This window comes from Condylostylus longicornis, unplaced genomic scaffold (genome assembly GCF_029603195.1).
Source record: "Condylostylus longicornis isolate FDR11 unplaced genomic scaffold, ASM2960319v2 ptg000003l, whole genome shotgun sequence".
Classification (NCBI taxonomy): Eukaryota; Metazoa; Arthropoda; class Insecta; order Diptera; family Dolichopodidae; genus Condylostylus; species Condylostylus longicornis.
Window position 1 is genome coordinate 505,052 of NW_026577972.1, and position 26,421 is coordinate 531,472.

General features: G+C 26.4%; 1 protein-coding gene across 18 annotated transcripts in view; it reads left to right on the plus strand.

Annotated features, from left to right (window-relative positions):
* LOC129606639 (protein pangolin, isoforms A/H/I/S) overlaps positions 1–26,421 on the plus strand; it is a 220,703-nt gene that overhangs the window by 28,782 nt on the left and 165,500 nt on the right. For 9 of the 18 annotated variants that reach the window (XM_055517090.1, XM_055517122.1, XM_055517105.1 and 6 more), the window contains 4 exons: positions 1,169–1,368; positions 4,047–4,334; positions 7,321–7,369; positions 7,459–7,556. In XM_055517090.1, the coding sequence (XP_055373065.1) occupies positions 4,149–4,334; positions 7,321–7,369; positions 7,459–7,556 (333 nt within the window). In that variant the 5' untranslated portion in view covers positions 1,169–1,368; positions 4,047–4,148. Of the gene's footprint in view, positions 1–1,168; positions 1,557–4,046; positions 4,335–7,320; positions 7,370–7,458; positions 7,557–26,421 lie in introns of all 18 variants that reach the window. The other 9 variants (XM_055517056.1, XM_055517161.1, XM_055517153.1 and 6 more) reach the window with 5 other exon arrangements.

Below are 26,421 nucleotides of genomic sequence, written 5' to 3' on the forward strand. Positions count from 1 at the left end.
TCGATTCCTTAAACACGGAAGACGGGTGCCTCAGGCGCCCTCAAACATGCTAGTTTTATTATAATTATGAATGTTTCCTCTCTTTAAACATCTTAAAGGATTTTTTATATTTTAAAATTTATTCGGATAAATTTCTTTTTTAGAGAATTTAAATAAGAGAAGTTTTATGAAAGTTGTCGATTTTATACAAATTTTTGATTTCCAAAATTTGGACCTATGTAAACATCGAATGTCTAAGTTGCGGTTGTTTAGACAGTGTAGTGTGTCGTTGACAAAAAAAAAAAAAAACAAAATTTCTGATCTTATATAGTTCTGGACAATTAGGAAACATACAATTTAAAATGAAACAAAATTTTAAAAAATTCGAATCAGTGGCAATTGTTGAATATACTCGTAATAGATGTGATACATATATCACACAACAAAAGTTGTCTATAACAATGAATCCTTTAGAACTTTTTTTCAAAGATTTTTCAATGCTTTTTTAGAACGCGATTATGCAAGATATTTAAAAATGCACTTGACATCATCTTTTAAAAACTCAATGCAAAATTAAAATACATTATTGCATTCAAAATGCCAATATGCATTGGTCATACACCTCTTATATTAAAGGGAACATTCTAAAAAACTCTCTCAATTCTCTAATAATTGCTGCTAAATACTCTCGCAATAATTGTTGCTATTAATTTTGTTGACTTATAATTAAAATCAATGAAGTATGTATTTATGATTTCAAGAAACATCGGTTTTTAAATATCTATATATAGAACATCTACAAGAAGAACATTAATATTTTTTGATTGTCCAATATTATTTTAAAATGCCAGGTGGGTAGGTACTCTTAGTCTCTATATTATTTAGATCTTGAGTGAAGGTTAACGAACATTAGATAGCAAATGATTATTATACACGTACATTATGAAGAACTTAAGAAATTTTTGTTCTCTTTCATATTGTTATCCATCGAAGACTTCATACTTGAAATCACTCCCTCCATCCCATTCTAAACTTCCTGTTGTTTTCTGATTTAATGATCATTCTCATTATTTTAATCGTGTTTTACTGTTGATTACCAACTTGGAATACTAGAATCTTATTTTTTTGTTTTTAAACTAAAATAAATAAAAAAAACATAATAATTAAATAAAAACTAAATAAAAAATAGTAAAAATAAATCAACAATACGAGTATAAATTAAAAATTTATAGAACATGATTTTTTTTTTTATTGAAGAGAGGAAAAAAACAAATTCTTTATATTTATAAAAAAAAAATATTTTTTTTTTTTAATATTTATTAAAAAGAGAACAGCAATATGCAGTTTTATTTAAAATTAACAAATAAATTTCTTAAAAATGAAAAAACGGTAATAATAGTGTATTTACATTTATATAAAAAATATATTATATGTAGGTGTAATCGATAATGTCAAATGCCCTCAGTCGACAACAAAAATTACATCTGACGTTCACCACCGGCAACAAATTAATTGTATGCAAAATTTAACGTACAACCGAGATTGACAACACATGCTGTAGCAACAATTTTTTTATGGTATGAAATTGCATTTTATACTTGTCCTTTTCAAAATATTCCAAAAAAAAATATCAGCGCTATTGAAATTCATTGTTTATTAACAAAACTACAAAAACAAAATTAACAATATGATACCGGTGCAAAATTAATTATCGGTTTACGCTGTATACAAATGTAGACCGCTGCTAACGAACACTAAAAGTTGTCATATTACTTTTTTGTTAATTGAATTATGCTGGAAAAGAATTCAACCCGCATTTTACATTATCGATTATGCACCTTATTTTTTTGTAAAATATATTCTTACAAGAAAAATTAAGAATTGCATTTAATTAAGAAATAAAAATTAAAAAAAAAATATGTAAATTATTAAAACACATAATCGATAGACCATGTTTGGGTAGAAATTTTCCACTCAAAAACAACCCGATATCTCGAAAATTTCACAATTTCATGAAATTTTTACTATATGAACAAAAAAAAAAATGGAGTTATCGAGTTGTAGTGGTAAATTGACCAAAAAAAAAAAAAATCAAATTCTCCCCTTCCCTCTCCAAAATGTATCCATTCGATACTAATTTTAATTGATTGAAAAAAAAAGTTTTCCGGGAAAGAATTATTTTCATTTATTTTTTTATATTTTGGATTTTCATAGATGTAATTTTGGAGAATAATAACTAATAGACCAAAATCATTTTAGTTTTTTTTTTTAATAAAATATAAAAAACACATATATTCATATACATATATATGTTTATGTAAAATATAAAAAACATGTATATATATATATATATATATATAGCAGTGTAACTATATACGTTTAAAAAAAAATCTGTGTATATCGTGTGCACGAAACGCCACTATAAAATATTAGAAAGGGCGGGCTAAAAAAAATTTTGCCATTTCCGGAAAATCAATAAATAAGCAACAACGGTTAATGAACGATACGATTTGTTTTCAATTTGAAAACATATAACGTTAATTAAACCCCATAGTAATACGATAATAATTTTTTATATATGAACGCTATAATTTGAACAAGTACAGCCTAGTATAAGGATTAAAGGCGCAACATTTTTACAATATTTATTGTATTACAATATAAATTGTATAGACTTCGTGTTACTCATTCATTTTGAATCACGGCAGATTTGGATCTCTGTTAATTTAATTAGTATATAGATAGATCTTATACGTATGTAGGTTTATACTCGTAATTTATGTAATTTAAAAAAAGTAGTTATTTTTTGAAATCTTTTGAATTTTCTATTTAATTTTCTTAATTTTAATAATATTTAAGAGTGTAGTCTCTTCTTTAAAGTATAATTGTGTAAGAAAACCGGTTCAAAATTCTTGATAAATTTGGTTTCAAAGGGGGGGGGGGGGGCAAAACAAAAGTTTTTAACAATAAAGATTTTAAAAACAAAATTTAAATAAAAAAAAAAAAACAAAAAAAAAATTTCTGACTTTGACAAGAAGTTGTATGCCTCAGATCAAAAAACTATGACTCAGATCAAATTTATTAAAAGACCGAAAGTAGGAGTGATCAATTGCTTGGAAAACAAGCTTTCGATTATTGCTTTTTTGTTGTATACTTCCGCAGTTATAAGCATTTATTTATATGCAGAAAAATCTGCTACCTTTTTCTTTCAATAGGCTGTAGCTCGAAAACGAGTATATCTACATGTCACCCCCCGCCCCCTTCCCCCCCTTGAATTTTTAATTTTTTAATTAAAAAAAACAAATTTAATCAAAAATAATAAAAACAAAACAACAACCAAAAAATTAGAAGAAGATACATATACACATAGATGTTTAGATATATATATATTATATATATACATGTTTTTTTTTATTTTTTTTTTAATTTTTGTTTCATAAAATCTAACGATAGTAATTATATTTGTCGTTTTATCGCCTTTTTGGCATTACAGAAAAAAATTCTAGGTAATTACTCAATATGATTCAATTTACAATAGTCATAATACTTCCAATTTAAATAATTCGGATACAATCCACGTTTTTCTTTACTTCATAGTAAAATTTCAGTAATTGATAATAATTCAAAAAAAGTAAAGCTAATGATAATTAAAGCACGTATAAAGCTGATAAACATATACATATACATGTAAATCTACCTATATATTATAATTATATTGTAAAATAATGTTATAAACATAAAACATACATTGATACAGCGCTAAACAATATTATTTAAGTGTTCTCTTGTCATTAAATATTAATTAACTTCCCTTTTAAAAGTTGCGAAAACGGTAATGTTTTTTATACTTTTCGGTAAGCTTTTGAAAAAACATGATCCTTTGACAGAAATTCTTTAGGAGAATAGTAATTTTACCTTACTAATTTTAGTATGGAGGCCTTATATTTAATATTTTTATTATTTAAAAATTAATTAAAATTTACAAAAAAAAAAAAAAATTAAATTTAAAAAATTTTTTAATTAAAAATCAAAATAAAAATCAAAATATTTTTTATAAAACAAAACAGAAAAATATTATAAAAAATAAGAGATAAGAAAACGAAATCAAAATCCAAAAAAAAAAAACAAACAAAAAATAATATTATTTTTTGAATTATTTTTGATTCAATATGAAACATAACGATATATCAATAAGTACTAGTCATAATTCACATACTGGATCATCTGGTGATGATTTAGGCAGCACTGATGAAGTTAAAATATTTAAAGATGAAGGTGATCGTGAAGATGAAAAAATTTCATCCGAAAATTTATTAGAAGAAAAATCTAGTTTGATAGATTTAACTGAAAGTGAGGTAAGTAGTTTAGGAATGAAGTAGATAATGATAAAATTTAATTTAATTGCTCCATATTCATATTCATTTTATGATTACATTTATAAAAATTTTTGCGGTATTCGAATTTTTCAATTTTTCAGGTGAATTCATGTAATTTACAGTATTTTACAAATTTTTATTTACATTATTATTTTAAATTTAAAGCTTAAAAAAGCTCTTCCTATAATAATGAATAAATAGAATGCTCTTTTTTGTTACAAATTATATAGGTGTAATTGATAATATTAAATGCATTTGATACGGTTATCAACCAACCAACCGGTAACAATTAATTAATGATAAAAAAAAAAACACTTTTGCATATCAACTTTCGTATACAAAATTTTGCATAAAACCGGGATTGATGGCATGCTTTATTGCAACAAATTATTTTTGGTAGTTCGAATTTGACATTTCTAACTTATCCAACAAAAAAGCAAAATCATTGGTGTTGAAATTTATTTTTATTAAATGCTTAAAGTAAAATTTCAACAATATGTCAACCGGCGAAGTTAATTTAATAGTTTAATAATAAAATTTGGTAGAGCTGAAAAAGTTTTTTGCCGCCCGTCCGTCCATGGAAATGCTTACGAGTACAAAATTTCTACACCCTTGAAGAAAGCGGAAATTTTATATGTACATAGATTAATATCCCCCCCATCCCCCCCCCCCCCCCCCGGAAAAAGTTGTACCCTCCAAAAATCCTAAAAGTGAAAATGGGTTGCTTCTTCTACCGCGGGATAAGATATTTCAATTTTAAAAAAAGAAAGTGCTCGTTCAAATTTATCGTGATCTAAAATCCGTTTTTTCCCAAATTTTTTATGTCGTTTTTTTCTACACCCCAGATTGTACAAGTCTGAAATGTAAGCAGCTTTTAGACACTAATAACTAGTTCATTTCATTAGAAGAAAATTTTTTTCAACCTCTATCCTCTCTTAAGTTGTCGCCTCTCGAAATTTGTAAAATACGAATTTTTGGTACCTTATATTTCCGAAACTGTAAGCTTTTCTAAGTTTCTATAAATGCAGAAAGCTAACGGTAAATGCCGTGCCAATAAAAGAAATATAATTATGTTTCTTAACTCGCAATTAACCCTTAAATTCGAGCATTATTTTAACGCCTCTTTCAATTTTTTTCAAATTTATTGCAATTCAACATTGCTCATCCTAAAGGTATGCAATTTGTGAAAAATGTTCGTATATTATTGAAATTAATTTTAATAATAAAGTACATACCTATATTGTTTTTATAAGCAGTATTTTCACTTGTTGAAGGGAAAAGTGCTAAATTAAAAACCATTGGTTTCACCTAAATGTAATTTTTTTCCAATGCGTTACATTTACTTTCACCACTTTATTGTGAAAATTTATGTAATTCATAAAAAAGTTTCCAAAAACAACTCTGCTTTAGTTTCAAGCTTCGAAGCTATAATGGATTTTCGTCGGATAAATCCAATTTTTTTAAACCTCCAAAACTACCCCAGACTTCCGAGTTCTCACATAGGGTGTATGATTTTTTTTTAAACAATATTTTTTGAGAAAAGTTCTGTAAAACTTTTTTGATTACTTAAGTTAAAGTTTACTAAAGTAACTTAAACTTATAAGTAAAAGAAGAAAGTAAAAAAAATTTACTCAGTTCTCATCTTTGAGTACAACTTTATTTCATTAATCACGAATTATATTTCTTCGCTGATTTAATTTAGTTTACAGAAAATTTTTGTAACATTTTTAAGAATGATTAATATGTAACGGCTTTTATTGCGTATTAGGCTTATTCAATTCGTGAATGAATTTTTTAATATTCCAATTTGAACTTTATACGATACGATTCTACGAATGCGATATTCATAGGATGTATGAGAATAGAGAACTCTTATCCCTTTTCTTTTTTTTTTCTTTTGTGTACGTTATTTCTTTTTATCGTAAATCTAGGCAATACACAATTTGTGTATTACATGTAAGAAATATATTGTTCAAACGAAAATTATACGAAAATCTTTATATATGTATGAAAAATAAATTGTAGCTTATAATTGTAGTCTGATGACGAATTCTAAAATTCAGTTAAAATTTTTTTTTTATATTTTCAATTATATCCGTACGAAAGTTTGTGCGATAGGGTATTATAAATTTGTCTTACCGTTTGTAACGCTATGTATTCAACATTCCTCATCCTAAAGGTATGCAATTTGTGAAAAATGCTATGACTTAAACACTAATTGAGCTAATTTCGCTAAATAATTTATTATTGTAAGTTCCCGAACATTGTTTAAATTGGATATGATAAAGGTACTGGTTCGGGTAGCTGCCACACAACTTGAAAATTAATTTGGCTATATCTCAGAAAATATAGAAGGCAGGCTATTGAAATTTCGTATAAACGAATATATCATTAAGGCCATTGTGTGTGATGGAAATCGTGAAAATTGCTTGGCTCCTTCTAGTAGCTACAACCTGAAAAGATATTTGGCTATATCTTAAAAAAGTGTTCAACCTACAGTACCCAAAATAATGTGGTAAAATGGCAGCTATATTCGATAAAAGTTGTTAAGATATCATGAATGATTATGATAGCTGTCATACAATTTCGAAAGTTATTTTTCATTATTGCAGAAATTTTTGAAGTTTTAAATGTAAGTACAAGGTACTTATAAATCAAAGATATACAATCATCCTGGGGTAAGTGCACAATTTTGCACATCAAGCCATGAATCATGTTTCTGTTATTGTAAATTTTAATTAAATTTTAATTCATTAGCAATATATAAAATGAAGACTGTAAAATATAATTCGCTCTAATTTCAAAATCTTCGAAGCTGTTTTTTGGATAGAATTTTGTAAATCTGATTTTCTTTAACCATTTACCAAAACTATATTAACTTAGACACACTCGAGGTCTTCCTCCCCAATATGAACATTGTTTTTTCTACAAAAATTAAAAAAATTTTTTTTCATCTCTTTTCAAGGAGAAAAGTGGGAAACTTTCATCAAGATCGGAACCTAGTCCTGTTTTTGGTAAGTTTTAATATAATTTTTATTTCTAATAAAAAAAAAAACAAAAAATTAATTTTTAATTTTTTCTATTTTTTTCAAATTCTTTAAAGGTAAAGTTGAATCTCATGCGTCTAGTTTTAATATGGGTTACTTAGTTTCTCCTTATTCTTACACAAATGGGGCGGCAGGAGGTTTACCGGTTTCAATGGTAAGTCAAAAAAATTTCTTTTCTAAATATTTTGTTATATTGAAAAAAATGAAATATTTAATAATTGAATTTTTGTTATACTATCTACATATGTAAAATCTTGTTATAAATTATTATAATTTTAATTTTGGTACTCACTGTATACTATAAGTTTATTAAAAACAAACATTAAATTAACTGGGAGAGAGGGAGTGACAAAACTGCAAAATAATTTTAAGAGAAAAAGAGGAAAAATGCAAAAGAAAATGAAAAAATCAAATAAAAAATAATTAAAAAAAATCTGATGTGGTCAGCACATAACCGACCGCAATGTGGATTGTCTACAAAAATGCCTGTTAAGTACTTCTTTCCAATTTTTAGGGCATTACTAAGCTTATAGTTAACATACTTAGAAAAATGTAAACTTGGCTGTTAGTAGAGTTCCGCTTTGTGCTACCCGAATTCACTGAAATGCTCGTCAGTTAGTTTCGGTAACAGCCAGAATTCATATATCAAATTTCGAGAAATTCTGTCAATACGTTCCATAGATATGGTAAAAAATGTAAAATCGGCCCCAGATCAGTTTCCGAGCCCTGATTTTTTCCAAAAATTTATAGATTAATTGCTTTAATACCTCGAATTTAAATATTAAATTGCAATGAAATCGGTTGATTATTTCTCTTTATATAGTCAAAAATGTATATTTAGACCGTAGTAAACGTCCAGTTGCTGATGCCTGATTTCTTCCAAATGTTAGGAGATTTCGCGGTTGAACGAGTGAAGCTTATATATGAAATTTAAAGAAAAGCTGCTGAATATTTTCTTCATAATGATCAAAAATGTAAAACAGGACCGCTAAAAAGTGTAGTTTCCTAGGCCAACTTTTGGGATATATCAGGCCTTGGGAACTTAATTTTGCAATTTTTGCGTATATAAAGAGAAATAATCAATCAATATTGTTGAAATTAATTAATTAAATTCAACGTGTTTAAAACTATGAATATATAAACTTTTTGGAACGAACAGGGTTCGGAAACCGAACTGAGGGCCATATTTACATTTTTTATCATATCTATGGAACTAATTGATGGTTTTTTTTTGAAATTTTATATTTGAGTTTTGGTTGTTACCGAAGCTAACTGCGAGCATTTCAAGGAATTCAGATGGCACAAAGCGAAACTCTACTAAGAACCAAATTGATATTTTTCTAGATATTTTAACTAAAAGCTTACTTTAACAGGCATTTTTATAATATTCTGTAACACTCTTAATTAAATAGACAATATACATTGCGGTTATAAGCTGATCTTCCCAGATTTTTTATATTGTTCTCGCAAAAGGAAAAACGACAATATAACAAGAAAAGAAATATAATATTTTGGCAACTAAATGATGATAGTGAAGGTGAAAAATTTAGCGAGTTTATTTAAAGTAAAAAATTTAGTATTTCCAAGTTGAAAATAAATTAAATTTAATTCATATAATCTCGCATTTGTTTCTCTAACTTTGGAATCGCAAAAAATACCGTATCTTTAACTTCCAAAATCCAGCAATACGGTATTAATGCACAATTCAGCAACTCACACTCAAAGCTGAATTGTGTATTTATACCGTATTACTGCATTTTGGAAGTCAACGCAATATTTTACAGTTCAGCAATCAGAAATTAATAAGCTTAATTACGTGTACATACCGTATGTATAATTCGAAAATTAAGGTAATACTGTAATTGATAGAACAACTCAGCAATTAGAAATTTATAAGCTGGATTGCGTATGTAAATGTAGTTTCCATAATTTGAAAATTAAAGAAATAATTTAATTGATAGAACAATTTATCAATTAGAAGTTTATCAGTTGAATTACATGTAATAGTAGTAGTAGTAGCAGAAAGAAGTTGCAGGAGAACTCACCAGGCCACCCACGTAAGTCCTCTGGACTTCAATAAAATTTTGAATTAAAATAATTAAACGCGATTATATATTGTTTAGGTTTCCGCGTAATTGTGTCTGCAATGGATTTCTCTCTACTTATATGCGTATATCAGTCCTCGACTTATAATTGAAATAGTAAAATATTTTTGTACAAATTAATTAATATTCTTTGACTTTCAATATATATATATATACTAATACGAGGTATTTATAAGTAATTCCAGCCTATAAATGTATAAAATTGTTGAATTTTGTATTAATATCATGTGCTTTACTGCGTATTTTGGAAGCTAAGAAGCGTTTTCTATTATATGAGCTATGTATTTACACATTTTATTATGTTTATTTAAATTTCGAATAACTATATGAACATTTAATTATGAAGTTGAGTATTACATACCACTCGTCTGTGTGCTATAAAGACATATTAAATGTTTTTATCAATTTTATATCTAATGCGATCTTTCATCTCCTCAATAATCACTCCTTTCTCTTGTTCTTCTTTTCATATACACTCACGTGCCATCTAACGGGACAATTTAGCAGTAAACTAAAAACAATTTTTTCCAAATATAACATAAAAATGTCATAATATAATCAATAAAATGTTAAAGGTTTTGATTTCAAATGACATAAGTAATTATGTACATTAATAATATACTCATATACATTATCCAATATTCGTATATAACTGTTGTTTGAGTTATAAGAAAATGATAACAATAATAAAAATAAACAAAATATCCTAAAATTATAGTGGAATAAAAAAAAAAACAAAAAAAAGAACAGGACCCTTCAATTATTAACGAAATAAGAAAAAGGGAACGGTTACAAATAATTGTTCCGCTATTTATTATTTAATTGTAGGGGTTTAACTTAACTATATCATCATCACCGTCCGTCGTCATAGTCGTCATCGTCATATCATTGTCATTATGTATTTTATACTATTTAACATATAATCATATGAATTGTTATCATTATCATCAAATGTTCACAAAACATAAAAAAATAAAAAAAACATACCCATACTTATTGCTTTACATTTTTTTATACACATGCTGCGTGTATTATACTTACAATACCGTAAAAATAAAGAATACAAAAAAGGGGACAAAGTACTATTCAAAATCCGATATTTATGTGCCTATTCTTCTCTAGTTTTCTATTTACATATATATATATATATATATATATATATATATACATTATAATATATTAATAAAGTTTAATATGGTTTATACAATTTCCTTAAAATCTTAAAAAACAACAATTCAATAATACAGTATGTAATGAAATTGCAAATATATAATATTAAACAAACAGAAAACACTCACCGCATAATAAAACGCATAGCAAAATACTAAAATATACTTTTTTTTACTACAATTCAGCGTGTATTGCGTTAATTACCTCCATGTCTTTAAATTTACAATCATACCTTAATTACCAAAATATAGTAATAAGTTATTAATACAAAACTCAGATTATAAATGTGGATTGTTGAATTTTATGTCGGTATCGCATTACTGCATTTTGGAATACTAAATGCTTATGTAATTCAGCAATTATATCTCGTTGTCGTATCGTATTTGATATACAGCCAAGTTTGCAAATAGGCCGGGATATTAAAATGAGATAATTTAAGATAAATGGGATATAATCATATTCTCTAAATAGTGAGAATACGCTTCATTAACCTCGTAACGAAAACGGAGACGAATGGATTGTAATTTTGTATCGAATTGTAATTTTCTCCTCGCGAATTCGGGGAAAAAAAATGTCAGATTGTATAAGACGCAAAATCACAGCCTTTTTTGTTGTTAATTGAAATAAAGTGTAAAATAATGTAATTGTTCATCTTTAGCTCCTACAACAGACAAAACTTTTGTATGGAAACGATGTTTACAGCTCAGCACGTTCGCAGTTACAAAGGATTTAAGTCAATCTCGACTGATTTTTCTACTTTTTAAAATTTTAAGTATAACTCCGTGCCTGTGTAAGACAGCCGCATTATGGAATTGGATTTGAAAGCCTTAGAATAAGGGCTTTCCTCATTAACATCTATATTAGCTATAATCTGTTCAAATATCGGAATAACATAACTTTAAATTTCGAAAAACTTGAAATTTTAACTTTTCATTTTTAAAAAACGTTTAATTTTTTAGGGTGATGTAACATTTGAGCTTTCACCAATTTTGGCACAGTTGGCAACCTTGTCAACTGACCTTCAATTTGGTACATGAGTCATCATGCTATCTGACAAATTAACAACCGGGTTTCCCTTACATTTGGAAACTTATTGGCTCTGATAATATTATACGGTGCTTTCATTGACAAAGTTCTGTAAGTTAGTTTTGATTTCAGTAATCTTTTGATAAACAAAGATTTTAAATAATTTCATTCAATTATTTTTATTTTATACTGTACACAAAAAAAAAAACCATGTAAAAATTGGAACTCTTAAAGTAAATAATGAAAAATACAAAACGCACACAAAAAAAAACTATAGAAAGAATATAGGGTGAAAATACTTATATAACAAATTGCTAAAAGATTACTTAAAAGGATACCGCAGTGATGATATAAATTACGAGGTCTCATTCTTACGAGTGTGTTTTTTTACTTTAATATGATAAGGGATATATGATGTAATTTCGTATCTTACATATGGCTAATAGTTTAAAATATATGTATAATACTTATTTTATCTGTTGCGAATAATCTGCATATACTTTTAAGTTATATATGCGTCTTAAGTTGATGAATTTTAGTTTCTTTTTTTAGCTTTAATATCATGCTGCCACAATTGTATTACTGCACTTTGAAAAATGTGTACATATTTTACAATTTAGCTTTATAAACGTATTTATTTGCTGAATTGTGCATAAAATACTATATTATTGTAATTTTGAACCATTTAGGCGGGGGCGAAATAATTATACGGCGAAATAAATCTCTTATACGGCAATTATTTTGTTTTTTTTTATATAACCTTCAAAATCGAATGCGTTCCCATTAGTCACGATAGGCTGACATTAAAAAAGAACTCTTACTAGTATCACAATACTTTATGTTGCAATATTCCGAAGTGTCATATTGTGCGCTACGATGGTGCATTTGATTTATATATTTGACATTTTCAGTTTAAAAATTCAATATAATTGTATTTGTTACACACGATTCAGCACTTATTTATAATAACTATTTTTTGCATACTAAATTTATTAAATTTTATCGATACTAAAGAGACAATTGGCATATATAATAGTATTGTTAATAGTAAAGTCGAGAAACTGTTATATTCATACTTTACTACGAGTATCACAAAATTGATTTTGTTTTTTTTAGTGCTAAACAAAAAAAAAATGACAAAATCCGTTGTAAGTAATAAAAAAAAAGAAAAAAAAATTGCTTGTATTTTATCCCTCTTGTTTTTTCTTTTTTTTTTTGTTAATTTCATTTTACCTTTATAATGCTTTGTAAAAATTGAATGTCCTTTTTTCTCTCCTGATTGTGTCATTTTATAATAATTGTAAATTCAATCTAATTTTTTTTTTAATAAAAAAGAATTTTTTTTAGAACAATGGGACCGTTTAGTAAGAGAAAATGTTTAAATAATTTTGTCAAACCTATAATACTATTTCCAACCCCTTATATAATTATATTTGAAAATGAATTTTATGTTTATATTCATGTGTGTGTGTGTGAAGAGTAAAATTTTTTAAAAATTAAAATTCATTATAAAATTTATTTTATTCTATATATAAGTAAAAGATTTAAATCTATACAGAAAAGATTATATTTCAATAATATTGGTATTAATGCACAATTCAGCTAGTGAAATGTAATTGCTGAATTGCCTTTTACTCAGCTAATGAAATGTAATTGCTGAATTTTATAGTTAATATAATATTATTATAATTTTCAAATCACGATTTGTATATATGAGTAATTTGTGGAATATAGTCGGTGAATTAAATTTTTAAGTGAATTTTTTTCTAAAGATTTCATCTAAAATAAAGTGAACATAATATTTAAGTAACAATTACACATTTTCTTTCTGTTCTTAGAAGCTACTTATTATTACATATTATTATGCAATTGAGCTTACAACCTGTAATTGCTGAATTCTACAGCAATATAATGTTATAACAAATTTTCAGCTCTTGGAAAATGTAACCATTGAATTTTTAATGTATTTACTTAATATTAAATTTAGAAATCAAAAAAATCTACATATTGATTAAAATCTACAAATGATAGTTCGTGAAATGAAAACTCCTATAATATTTTATACGATAAATGTAACAAACAACTCTTATACTCGTATTCCCCTTATAGTAAAAAAATAATTTTAAAATTTTGTTTTTTGTTGCTTGGTTTTGTTTGGCATACATTTTTTGTTGTAAAATACTTCGTTGTGATAGTTAAAAGATTTTACACAAATTAAAGTACATGATAATTTTTAAACAATGTAATAAGTATTTAACTATCCTATAATTATCACGTCCTAGGACATAAAATTACTTTGATCTTATAATTTGAGTAGTTCACGGTATATTATCGGAATATTGTATGCTACAATACGGGAATCTTTTAAACCCCTTGTGTATTGACATAAACAAAATTGATTTTCAGTTTTACTCTTCTGGTGTTTTTTGATTTGTTTTCTTTGTTTTTTTTCTATTTTTTTTTCTAAACGCTCTGCTGAAGGAATTTACCGAAAGCATATTCTATTTTTATATGAAAAATTTTAGTTATTTTAATTACCGCATTTTTCAGGATTCTTAAAATTTCAAAAAAATTATACCGTCTCTCTAAATCTCTAATAAAACGGTATTTACTTAACAATTGAGAAATTAAAAATTCTAAGCTGAATTCTATATTAATAACATATTTACTATAATTTTTTAAGTAAAGGTTATATATAACACAATTCAGCAATTAAAATTCTTAAGCTGGATTGTGTATTAATACCGATATTAATGTAATTTCGATGTCAACACAATGTTTTGATTTAGGAAAAAAGAAATTGATCTATATAAATAAGAAAATAAATTTATTATTAATATTAATTTTTGGATTCATTAAAAAATTATTTGAAATTTTTTTTATAAAATATTTCAATTTCTCAAAAACATTGAAACCAACAACTTTTCACATAAAATTGTATATTCTATTTATGTAAATATAAAGAAATGTATATTTAAAATGTATAAATAAATCACATATGTAGAGGATAAATATATTTAAGAGCATTATAAAAGTATATGTTTATACAGTATAACCCTGTTTATAAGAAACTCACATAAAACTATATTAAAGAAAAGAAAAACTACTAGTTTAAATAACATTGAAATCTCGCCCCCCCCCCCCCCCCCCCTCATACCTCTTACTGTCTTTTTCCAAATATTTATGTAAAATTTTGCTTAAGGTATAAGTGACTTGAGACATTTAAATTTTTGATCTTTTTTTAATAAGCGTTTTGTATTGTTTTTTCCCGGAATTCAAACTATAATTAATTCAAAAGCAACTTTATGTTTTAAGAGAAAAGTCTCTAGATTTTCAAATTGCATAGAAATATTATGCTAAGCCATAAAAAAAATTCAGCCGAATTTTGGAAAAAAGGGGACTTAACACTATTTATTAAATAATTTTATAATTCACCCTTTTAATTATAATTGCTTCATTCTTTAGCAAAAACAATCCTTAGATCTTAATTGTTATAATACTGTATTAATGAATATAGAATTTAGCTAAGAAATACCAACTGCTGAATTGTGTATTAATACGGTTCTATTACAATTATTCCGATGTTAGGGAATATTACTGAAATTTTTGAAGTCACATTCACTAAAGTGATATGGTATTATAATACCATAGAATTTTGAAGAATATTGTTTGTTGCAGACTCTATATCATAAAAATAAAATTCAATATCAATCAACTTAATTTTAATAAACAAAGTTTCTATGATAATAGCCTCTGTATGTAGAAGTTGATAATGTGTTTGCCTAGAAAGCGCCAGATAGGTCACTTCAATTTCGAGTCCAGTTTGATCAGAATTTTTTTTTATTTTTTCGACCTTGACTTTAGTTCTTTTGACCACGTCATTTGTTTTGCAATTTTATAGAGTAAATTTCATTGTTTAATTCCATTACAAACTAAGTTTCTTTTTAAAATCAGCTTCTTGTTAAAATTATATTTAATTCAAATAGGAAACTCACTCAAAACTGAGTTGTAATGTAATAATAGATTATATATTTTTACTACATATGTGTGCACATTTTATAGAGAGAAATAAGGTAGACATAAAATACATACATAGATACATATTTTTACAAATTATAGAACATAAACATAAGATCAAAGTAAAAATGCCGTTATTTTTGTCGACCGCCGTTTAATATTTTTTGAAAAAAAAAAATCGTTTACTTGCTATTTTTTGATTTGTTTTTTTGTTTTGTTTTTCCTTCTTCTACCGTAATTAATTTTCATAGGGATACAAAAAAAGAAACTTAAAACAACTATTTTTTTTTTAAATGCATGTGTGTGTATTGGTTTTCTCTCTTTCCGTTTCTTATGTTTATTGGGTGATTGAATTATTTTTTTTTTTTTTATTAACAAGTAGAAATTATACGCATAATTATTTAAAAAAAAACCTACTCTTTGCATATACGTTACTTATAGATTTGGTTTCTCTATTTGAAATTTGTGTGTGTTTACAATATTAGAGACGGCTTGAAAGTATTTATACACAATTAGAGACGAATCAATATTTGATTTTTAATTGATCATAATCTTTGAGTACAAAAGATAATTAGGTGCTGATTTTTAAAAAACATAAAAACAAAACGTTTTCTATAAAAAAAAAATTTTGGCTAGAGCTGCGTGGCGGCATTTGCCTTTCTTAATTCTTCACTATAATTCGGATTTATATTGGGATTATGTCCTTTATATATATATACGATAACAATTCACAGAAGGAAGTTCTAAAAGAGGAAGCATTATATAATCTCCAATGAATTTGAATTATGTGCTTTTACTTCATTTGTGAAAAAAAAATCCAATATTTTCTACAGCTGTTCCTTTAACTCTTTGAAGAAACGAAAGTTCTTAAGAAGCCCCAAAAAGCATCAGTTCCTAAGAAGTTCCAAGACGCGTCAGATTAGAGCCTAAAATTTCTTACAACTAAATGATTTCCTTTATTCTTTCCTCCTACTGTTAAAAAGTGATCCGCATCAGTGATAATTCAGTGAAATTTTATAGTACATTTAAATTTAAGGCTTCCATTTCGTATTTGTGAATATTCCATATTCCTACTTACATATATATAATATAAAGAGTGTTTTTCATTAAAAAAGTGTAATATTGTTAAACTTTATACTTGATTTCATATTTCATACTGATTTCAGATTCATACAGAAATACACTGTCGTGCACCTTTAATTTCAATTTAGCACCTTCAATTCTCAATTAAAAAATTTAAAAATCGTATTACTGTACATTATAGAATTCTAAATATACATAAATGTGTAGCCCATTTTAAGGTTGAGACTGCAAGATTATTTTTAAAGTTACTAATTTTGTTGAATCCGATTCAATGGATACAGGTAAAATGCTAATGAATCAGAATCGTAAAATTCCAGGCGAATGATTTTAAATATACCTGACTTGAAAAAAGTTCCAGTATTGCAGTACTATACTTTAAGCATAAGTTATAAGTTTTAATTGCTGAATTGTTCCAATCCGCATTATTGTATTTTTAAAATTTAAATGCATAATAAGTTATATTAATCAAAAAATTAATTGAAACGAGAAAACATAGAGTTGACCGTGTTAACTCTGTGACGCCCGAATTTGTTATCTTAAGGCTAAATTACTTTTGGAGTTGATCATATGCAATTTAAATAGGGTTGTGACTATTACTATAAGAGATCATTTGGTGAACTTAGCTCAATTAGTTTTTAAGTTATCGTTGGGACTGACGGAAAGATAAAGCTAAATCAACTCAGAATTCAACGCTGATCAAAAACATAAACTTGAGTTTATATCTCAGACAATTATTTCTTAGCGTTACAAGCGGTAAGGCAAATTTAGTATGCACTTCGAACATACGGGTATAAATATAAGATATCGGAGATTCGTGTGCATTTATATACATACGTACATTTACAATATAAAATACAAGTAATGCAATAAGAAAATATATTCCGTATATATATATATATATATGTAATAACTATTATAATAAATAGGTTGTTAGGTCATAAATATGTACATATATACGTACATATATATTTACGAATTCTATATGTATATATATATATACTTTTAGGAGGAGGAAATAATTGTGTATTCGAAATAATTTTGAAATTTTGCGTTGAATACAATTGTAAACGGAGGGCGCCGGGAATGGGGAAAATGGTATGCTATAGAGAGAAAAGTAATAATAATAAAATTTTCTAAGGACTCGCCAAAGTTATTATTATTTTTTAAAAAAATTATGTTTTTTTTTTTATAAGTACCTGAATTGTTTTTTCAGATGGTTTTGTAAATTCTATTGTTAATTTCTTGCATTGTCTTACCCTATTGTTTTAAAGAAAAAAATTTGTTTTGTTTTTTTTTTTAGTTTTCTAAGTTTTAATTATAATTTTTGTTTCTTTTTTAACACTCCGCATGCCTTTCAGCTATAAATAATTTTTTTTTAGAATATAAGCAATGACAAATTTCATATTTTAATTTTATATACCTTGCATTATATAATTGTATATATGTACATCCATAAATGCACATAAATTTGGTGTCAAAAACTCTTTAAAATTTGAAATAGCGACCGAAAATTAAATTGCGGTTTGGTTTTTTGAAAGAGCACATTTTGAAGTAAAAGAAAAAAAATTGGAAGTAAAATTTCTGATATTAGAATTATAAAAATAATTTATTATTACACTACCGACACAAATTCAGAATGGTGTCCGAATGGCTCTTCAATATGGGTGGTAGAATTTTGAAAAAGAAAAGTGATGTAGATGGATCCAAAAGTGAAAACTTGAGAAGAGTAATATTATTTGTTTTTCAAACTCATCCTTGTGACGAAATTTTTCCTATATATATCCCCTCCTCCTTTTTGAACTCATATCCTTCAAAGCAAAGCTGGAGTGGAGGCATTACACCAGAAGGTTGCATATTCAATTTAAACACTGAATTGCACAGTATCCCTGAAATCGGAATTGTAATAATGCTGTATTAATGCAGAATTCAGCTTATACTCGTAGCAATTGCTGAGTTGTGTATCGATACGGTATTATTACATTTTCGAGTTCAGGATATATATAATTATAGTTTGTAGACAATTCTAATTTATAATTGGTGAATTTTGTTGCAATATTTATATTCAATACAAACACGACTGTTAGTATACAATTCAGCTTATGAATTATAATTTGCTGAATTGTGTATTAATAATAGTATTATTGATTTTTTTGAATTTTGAAATCTGTGAGAGGTTCTTAAAATCTTTTTTTGGGATATATTATATGCAAATGTATAGATCTAAAATACGAAAGTTTTTGAATTCTACAACTTTATTTTATTTCGATTTATTTGCCTCCTCGGCCCTACCCCTCCCCCCCCCCCCCCCCTTTTTGTATCTTTTCACCGAAATTTTTTTAAAATGAAATAGTTTGCTTTTGGATTTTTACAATTATGTTATACATATTTTTGAATTTTGACAACTAGTTCCAAACAAACATTTTGTCTATTTTTGATGCCCTTAAACAGGGTTCCCAAACTTTTTTCTCGTAAACCGCTTGCCGTGTTTTTCAATTTTTTATAAACCTCTTTGTGATAGATTTTATTGCTTGACTTTCTGCTTTCTTTGATAGATTTTAATTTCTAACAGTACCAAGGCACACCTATGATGTGAGAAAGTTAAATAAAAAACTTATTAAATTCATATATTTTTATTAAATTTATTAAATTTAATTAATTAAGTTAATAAATTTAAATAATTTAATAACTCTTAAATAAAAGTAAAGTAATTCATAAATGAGAAAAATTAAACAAAAAATAAATTCAATCTTATAAATATCACTCTCTTTTTCAGTCAATGTTAACATATTTATTTTGCATTTCGCAGACCCCCAATTTTATTTTCATTTTCGTAGGCCCCTAGCTGATCTTCATTAACCCCTAGGGGTTCACATAGACCACTTTGAAAACCACTGCCCTAAACAATAATACATAAAATTGTACTCTTTACTGACTCACTCTGTATACATATATTGTTAAGATGTAAATGTTTTTTTTTATACACACTTACATGCATGTATACAATTAATTTTTGTACGGTGGTTCATGTGTGTATTTAAAAAAATCATTTTAATTGTAAAAAAAATTCTGCTTTATAAGCAAAAAACTTGCTATAATTATAATAAAAACGATGATGATAATGATAATTATGTATTATATTAAATGATGCTGATTGAAAATGATGATGTTGTTGATGATGACGATGATGATGTTGTAGTGAATACTCGTATTAGAGAATTGATAAGGATAATGATGATTTTAAATAAAAGTTTTTTTTCTCTTTTGTTTGTTCTTTTGTTTTGTTCTCATTTAATAAAAATATCCTGAGGAATTCAATTATATATAAATATATATATTTTTTTATAATACCCACATTTAGATTAAAATAATTGAAAAAAAAGGAAAAAAAAAGCAAAAATACAAAATTAATTATTCTGGACTATTCAAAAATGTTATCGTTTCTATAAATATGCATATATGGCATGAGTATGGTAACACGAACGGATATTTTTAATTTGATCACGCAATAACGTAACTTTCTGTGGCTCTGTGCATCTACGTCATCATGTACGAAAGCATTCCCACACAGGATTTGAATTTTATCTTAAGATTAATATCTTTATATCTATTATCATTTAAAAATTAAACTTAATTAAAAATTTAGTTCTATATATAAATATATATTATAATTTAGTTCTATATATAAATACTACTGTATAATATAAAACTCAGCAATTAAACAAATGCCTTAAGCTGAATTCTATACTGTATATACAGTAGATTCAAAGATTCATTTTTGAAATTAAAAAAATTTGAAAAATTCTTGTCATCTGATGATTGACCAATTGACGTATGGCGAGTGTAATATATAAGTTTACAGAATCCCCATTATAGTACCAAAATGTGCCGTTTTGCTACCACCATTTTGTAACCACTAGACTGACCTACGTATTATTGAGGGCGTACGGTTTATAGGTGATTATATTTAAGAGCCACCTGGACTTTCACCAGTTGAGGAATCTATATTAAATTCTAGATTTAAATTTTTCTACACCTCGTCCAGCCCCCAGTCCACATGATATTCGGCATAATTATATATTATGTAATTTACTACACCCATTCTTCATTTATATGGTGCCGCCGAATTTTCCTTATAATGTCGTAGTATAAATACATAATAAAGCTTAATAAGCTTCAAAATTGCACTAATATTGTATTAATACACAATTCAGAAATTATAGTATTTATAAGAATACTTTTCGTCTAAATGCAGCAGTTTACTGTGACTTTAAAATTCCAAATAAACAGCATGTATTGATACATAATTCAGCAATAGTATATTATAAGCCAAATTTATATTAATATAACTGCTATTATTAAAATGTTGAAATTCAGGATGCATTTTCAATATTCAGCATATCATTATAGTTTACTTGGCTTTCAAAAAATAGTAATACAGTATTAATACACAATTAAGCTTATAATTGCGAATTGCTGAATTGTGTAATAATAAAATGTTATTGAATCTTGGAAATTAAGGTTTACATATACTTATATAGGAATTATCTGGCTATATCTCAGAAATTATCGAAGCAATGGTATTGAATTTTCGCACAAGCGAATATACTATTAGAGCTGTTTTATTAGATAAAAGTCGTTGAAATTGCTTAGTTCCTTTTGGTAACTGTCATAGAACTTAAAAATTTATTAGGTTATATCTTGAAAACTGTTCAAGCTATAGTACTAAAATTTTGCAAAAACAAATATGGTAAAATGGCAGCTGTATTCGTTATTAAACCCGTTGAGATCACATGAGTGCTTGTGGTAGCTGCCATACAACTTCGTGAGCTGTTTTTTAATAGCCCAGATACTATTGAAGCTGGAAAGCTTTGAGCTGGGATGTGTAAAGTTGGGGATGTGGCCATACTTTTAGTAAAACTCTTTTAAATTGTTTCGGTTTATATAGTAAATACCATGTTTGTCAATTATCTCCGACATTCAAAATCATTTATTCGTACGAGTATTACAGAGCATTACAGAGTTGATCAACTATGTCTTTTCTCGTTTTTTTTAAATTACCAATTGATTTTTATCATAACTCTTATTCTGAAATATTTTCTTTTCAAATCATTAAAAATTACTCAAAGTTTAAAGTTTTTTGTTTCGAGAAAATAATGTAGTAGGGAAAAAGAAAACTATACGAGAAAATAAAAAATAAATTTTTTTTTCTATTGTTTTAAGTTAGAAATTATAGTACACTCGATTCGATTATTTTTTAACATTCATTTTCTTCTCGAATGATATAAGCCTCCACTTTTTTTATCTTTTTTTTATTTTTTTTTCTTCAAAAGTCTTGGCCTGGAAATTGTAGTAATATCATCCACATAATTTTCGTTTTGTTTTTGTTTTTCTTCATACCCTTTCTGTATGTATTACTTTTTTTCTACGTACAAATACATATATGCTTCCTTCTTCTTCTGTTTTATCTATCCCATCTTCAAATATTTTTCTACCTCTTTCTCTTTCTTTCTATTCTTTTTTTTTTTTTTTTTTTTTGCACATTTTTCATATTAATAATACGGAATTCTGTGTTAAACTCGTTCAATACAGCGTTCTTCAATTCCTTATCACAAACAAAAAAAAAGCAGCAAAAACAGAACCAAAAAAACAAGCATAAGAATAAAAGCAACAAAAACAAATTGATGAACTCTTGATTTTTTAACTAAATAATATTAAAATATTTAACGAGTTGAAGGCAAATATGGTATAAACTTTTTATAAATTATGTAAGTGTATTTATGCACAAGAAAGGGTTTGTTGGAGGTGGGTGGGGTAGGAATGGTGTTAAAAAAATTATTTAATTTTAAATTTTAAGCTTTAATATCTTTATTACCGACCGCATTGTGTATACAATAAGGTAGGTGATGTGATGGCAACAAATTTTGCATATCGAGTTTTCGGTGGGAACGCAATTCTTCATTACGAGTATAGGGAAGTATAAATAAACTATTTTTAGCAACCTGTCGGTTTGTCTGTGTGTGCTCGTGTGTATCTCAATTTCGGCTGAACCGATTTTCATGAAATTTTATATGTAAATTTGCTTTGATTATGTCATGAATTGATCAAATTTTTGAATATATTAGCCCTTTAGAACTGGAACTTTTTTGCGGATTCTGTCCATATAAAAAGAAGTAATCAATCAATTTCCTTGAAATTTAAATTTGAAATGTTAAAATAATGAACATGTAAATTTTCGGAACGATCAGGGTTCGAAAACAAACTCGGGGCTGATTTTACATTTTTTTATATATCTACGGAACGAATTGATAGAATTTCTTGAAATTTGATATTTGAGCTCTGGTTGTTACCGAAATTAACCAGCGAGCTTTTCAGGCAATTTGCATGACAAAAAGCGAAACTCTACTTAGAACGAAATTTACAAAAAGCTTTAAAAGGCATTTTTATTATATTCTGTAACACCTTCACTTAACTAGACAATCCAATTTGCGGTTGATTATGGGCTGACCATATCAGATTATTTATAAAGTAAGTTTATTTTTTCTTGCACTGTAAAAAAAAAATTCAATTGCGATTGGTTTCGAAAGGTTATAGAAGATTTCCAACTTGTAAACATATATGTACGTAAACCCACTTAATTATCAAATTTATAATTGCCTTCTTAATAAATACTTTGAGTTCTATATTCAATGAAAGTATATATAAATTGTGAGATCTTGCATTTTGTTCATTATTAAATCAGAATTTAATTCAATTTGATGTGGAGTTTGTAACCACTTATAGGGGACGTCTCCTGTGTGGAAATGTATATATATTCTTGCTGTGCGTAAAATTCTGCGTAGATTTTGACATTTCCGTCCATCCGATCGTACGATAACTCAAGAACGAATAATGCAATCGACACCAAACTTTCACAATTTTTTTTTTCTGCCACGGACGGCTGCTATTGTAATTCGACCAAATCGGTTCGGGTAGCTGCCATACAACTCAAAGAGGTTTTTTAAATATTTCAAAAACTAATTGAGATATTATTATCAAATTTTGCAAAGGTCTATCCAATTACATTTTAGATATATTCTGAATTTTAATGATATGGCTGTACTAGTTCGGGTAGCTGCCATACAACTTCAAATGCTAGTTCTATATAAGAAAAAATCATCTCAATGTAATTCAAAAATTACATCATAATATACAAATATATATGACAGTCAACTCTTTTTCTTCTTACTTGATAAATAAAATAATACAATTTTACACGATCAAATTTTGTAAATTTAATTTGAAAAAAAAAACACTGTTGATTCAAAAATATACAACATAATTCAATATATTAAATTGCATACTTTTAATATTAAAAGTAAAATTAAAAGAGACAATAGAGAGCTTATGCTAATGATCTCTCGAATTTGTCGCCGACATTTTGAACGAGATTTGAGTAAAAATAAAATAATTGTTATAAATTTTTTTTTTTTGGTTAACACATTTACAACCATAAGCAGTTGCAGTTTACATTATTAATACTATTATACAGGGTGTTTCACATAAGGTGGTAAATATTTTCAGAAATGATTTCTCGATCAATTTTCAACAAAAAATTTGGAGGGAGGGGGGATGCAGATATTCTCGTTTTCGAGATACAGCCTGTTGAAAAAAAGGTACCTGAATTTTCCTGCATGTAAATAAATGCGTATAACTTCGGAATCATATGGCATAATTGATGTGTGTAATTGCTAAACAGTTCATCATCAATATTGAAGTCACAATAAATATTTTGATTCCATACTTTGGACTAAATATTATACAAATATTATTCTCTTAATTAAATCAAATTTTATTCTAGTTAACAATTAATTTTAATAAAAATTTCTTGAATTGTTTTTTATTCGCTTTCACAATATTTTAATAGATTCTCTATATTTTAATCGATAAGGCATTCCTATCATCATCATCTTTTATTTTATACTATAGAAAACTATAAAAGAGAAAGAGAGAGAGAGAGGCAAAGAGTATGACTATTATGAAGAAATGGGGGCGGGATAATATTTTATATATATTAAGTGAGAGAAGAATTCCAATATGTACTTACATATATATAAAATTTTTGAAACAATTATTTTTTTAAATATCATGAAAAACAACAACCAGAAAACAAAACCGAGTTTCAAAAAAAAGAAAAAACACATTCTTCTCTACAAGCTTTGTTTTAAAAAAAACTCAAGAATATTGAAGGGAGAGAAATTGCAAAAAAATATATAAGAATTTTTGATTATTTATTGTTAAAAATTTTAATTATTATGCAAGCATCACGCTTTATATATATACAACGTACATATACATATATATATATATATATATATGTGTAGGTGTGTAGAACATAATTCTTCAAAAATTTATATATGTATACACTATACATTTTTATTAATATACTAAGAGAGTAAATGTATCCCCACATTGTTGATGTTGTAAATATAAAAAAAAAAAATCATTAGATTTTTGTTACATTAAGCAATTTCATGTACTTACATACAAAACACTTACATATATATATATATATATACAAAAATTTTTATTTAAATTACAACATAATATTATGATAAAATAGGTTTCTATTCGTATATGTGTTTAGGGATATTGCAATACACTCCGATTACGAAAAAAAAATTTGTGCGATGAGAGCAAAAATATAAGGACCCTACATAATATATATACTTATACTTATATAGTATAAATGTGTATACTATATATATAGTACATATGTATATATATAGTATACAATATAAGTATTATAAAAAAACAAATGATTAAATGAGATGACAAGAATCTCAAATTTTTTTTGATTGACTTTGTTGTCTATAAGATGTATGTATATACTTACGTCATATATGGTCACTGTAGTGGTGTGGTTGGTGGCTGTGATCAAATCACCCTGAGTAGAAAAAAAAATAATTATGCCAATTAAATATACTATCACCCATATTATATTATAGGGGTAATGCACCGTCTATACACTTGAAGTGACGAAAACAAATATTTTTGTTTTTCCATTATATAGAATTTCAAATTTTCAAAATATCTCCACAATGAATCCATCACCATTATGACGTCAAGTGGAGTAAGCGACTAACAGAATACATTAGTATATATTTTGGGTATTATACAGGGTGGTTCAGCAAAAAGCTAGGAGCTATATACCATCGGGTACAGGGTCAGAAATGAATAAAAATTTTTGTTTGGAACATAGTGTTAAATCAGAACCTGTCTATTTGTAAACAAACACCCTTGAAGACACATTTGAACTTCTACATCCTTGAACAGAGAGCTGAAATTTTATATGTACATAGATTTTTACTAGACACTTATTTCCGTAGAACAAAATTTTTGCCTATCTCCCCTCTCTCTAAAAGTTATACCCCCCAAAACTCTAAAAATGGAAATATAAGGTGTAGAAGATATAGTACATGGCAACGACTACTATATCTTCTACACCTTATATTTCTGTAAAAAATATAATTATTTTTCTTAACTCACGCAATTAACCCTTGAAACACAGGATTATGTTAACCCCTCTTTAAATTTAGTTTTACTTTATTAGAAAGTTTGCGCAAATCGTTCATCCTAAGT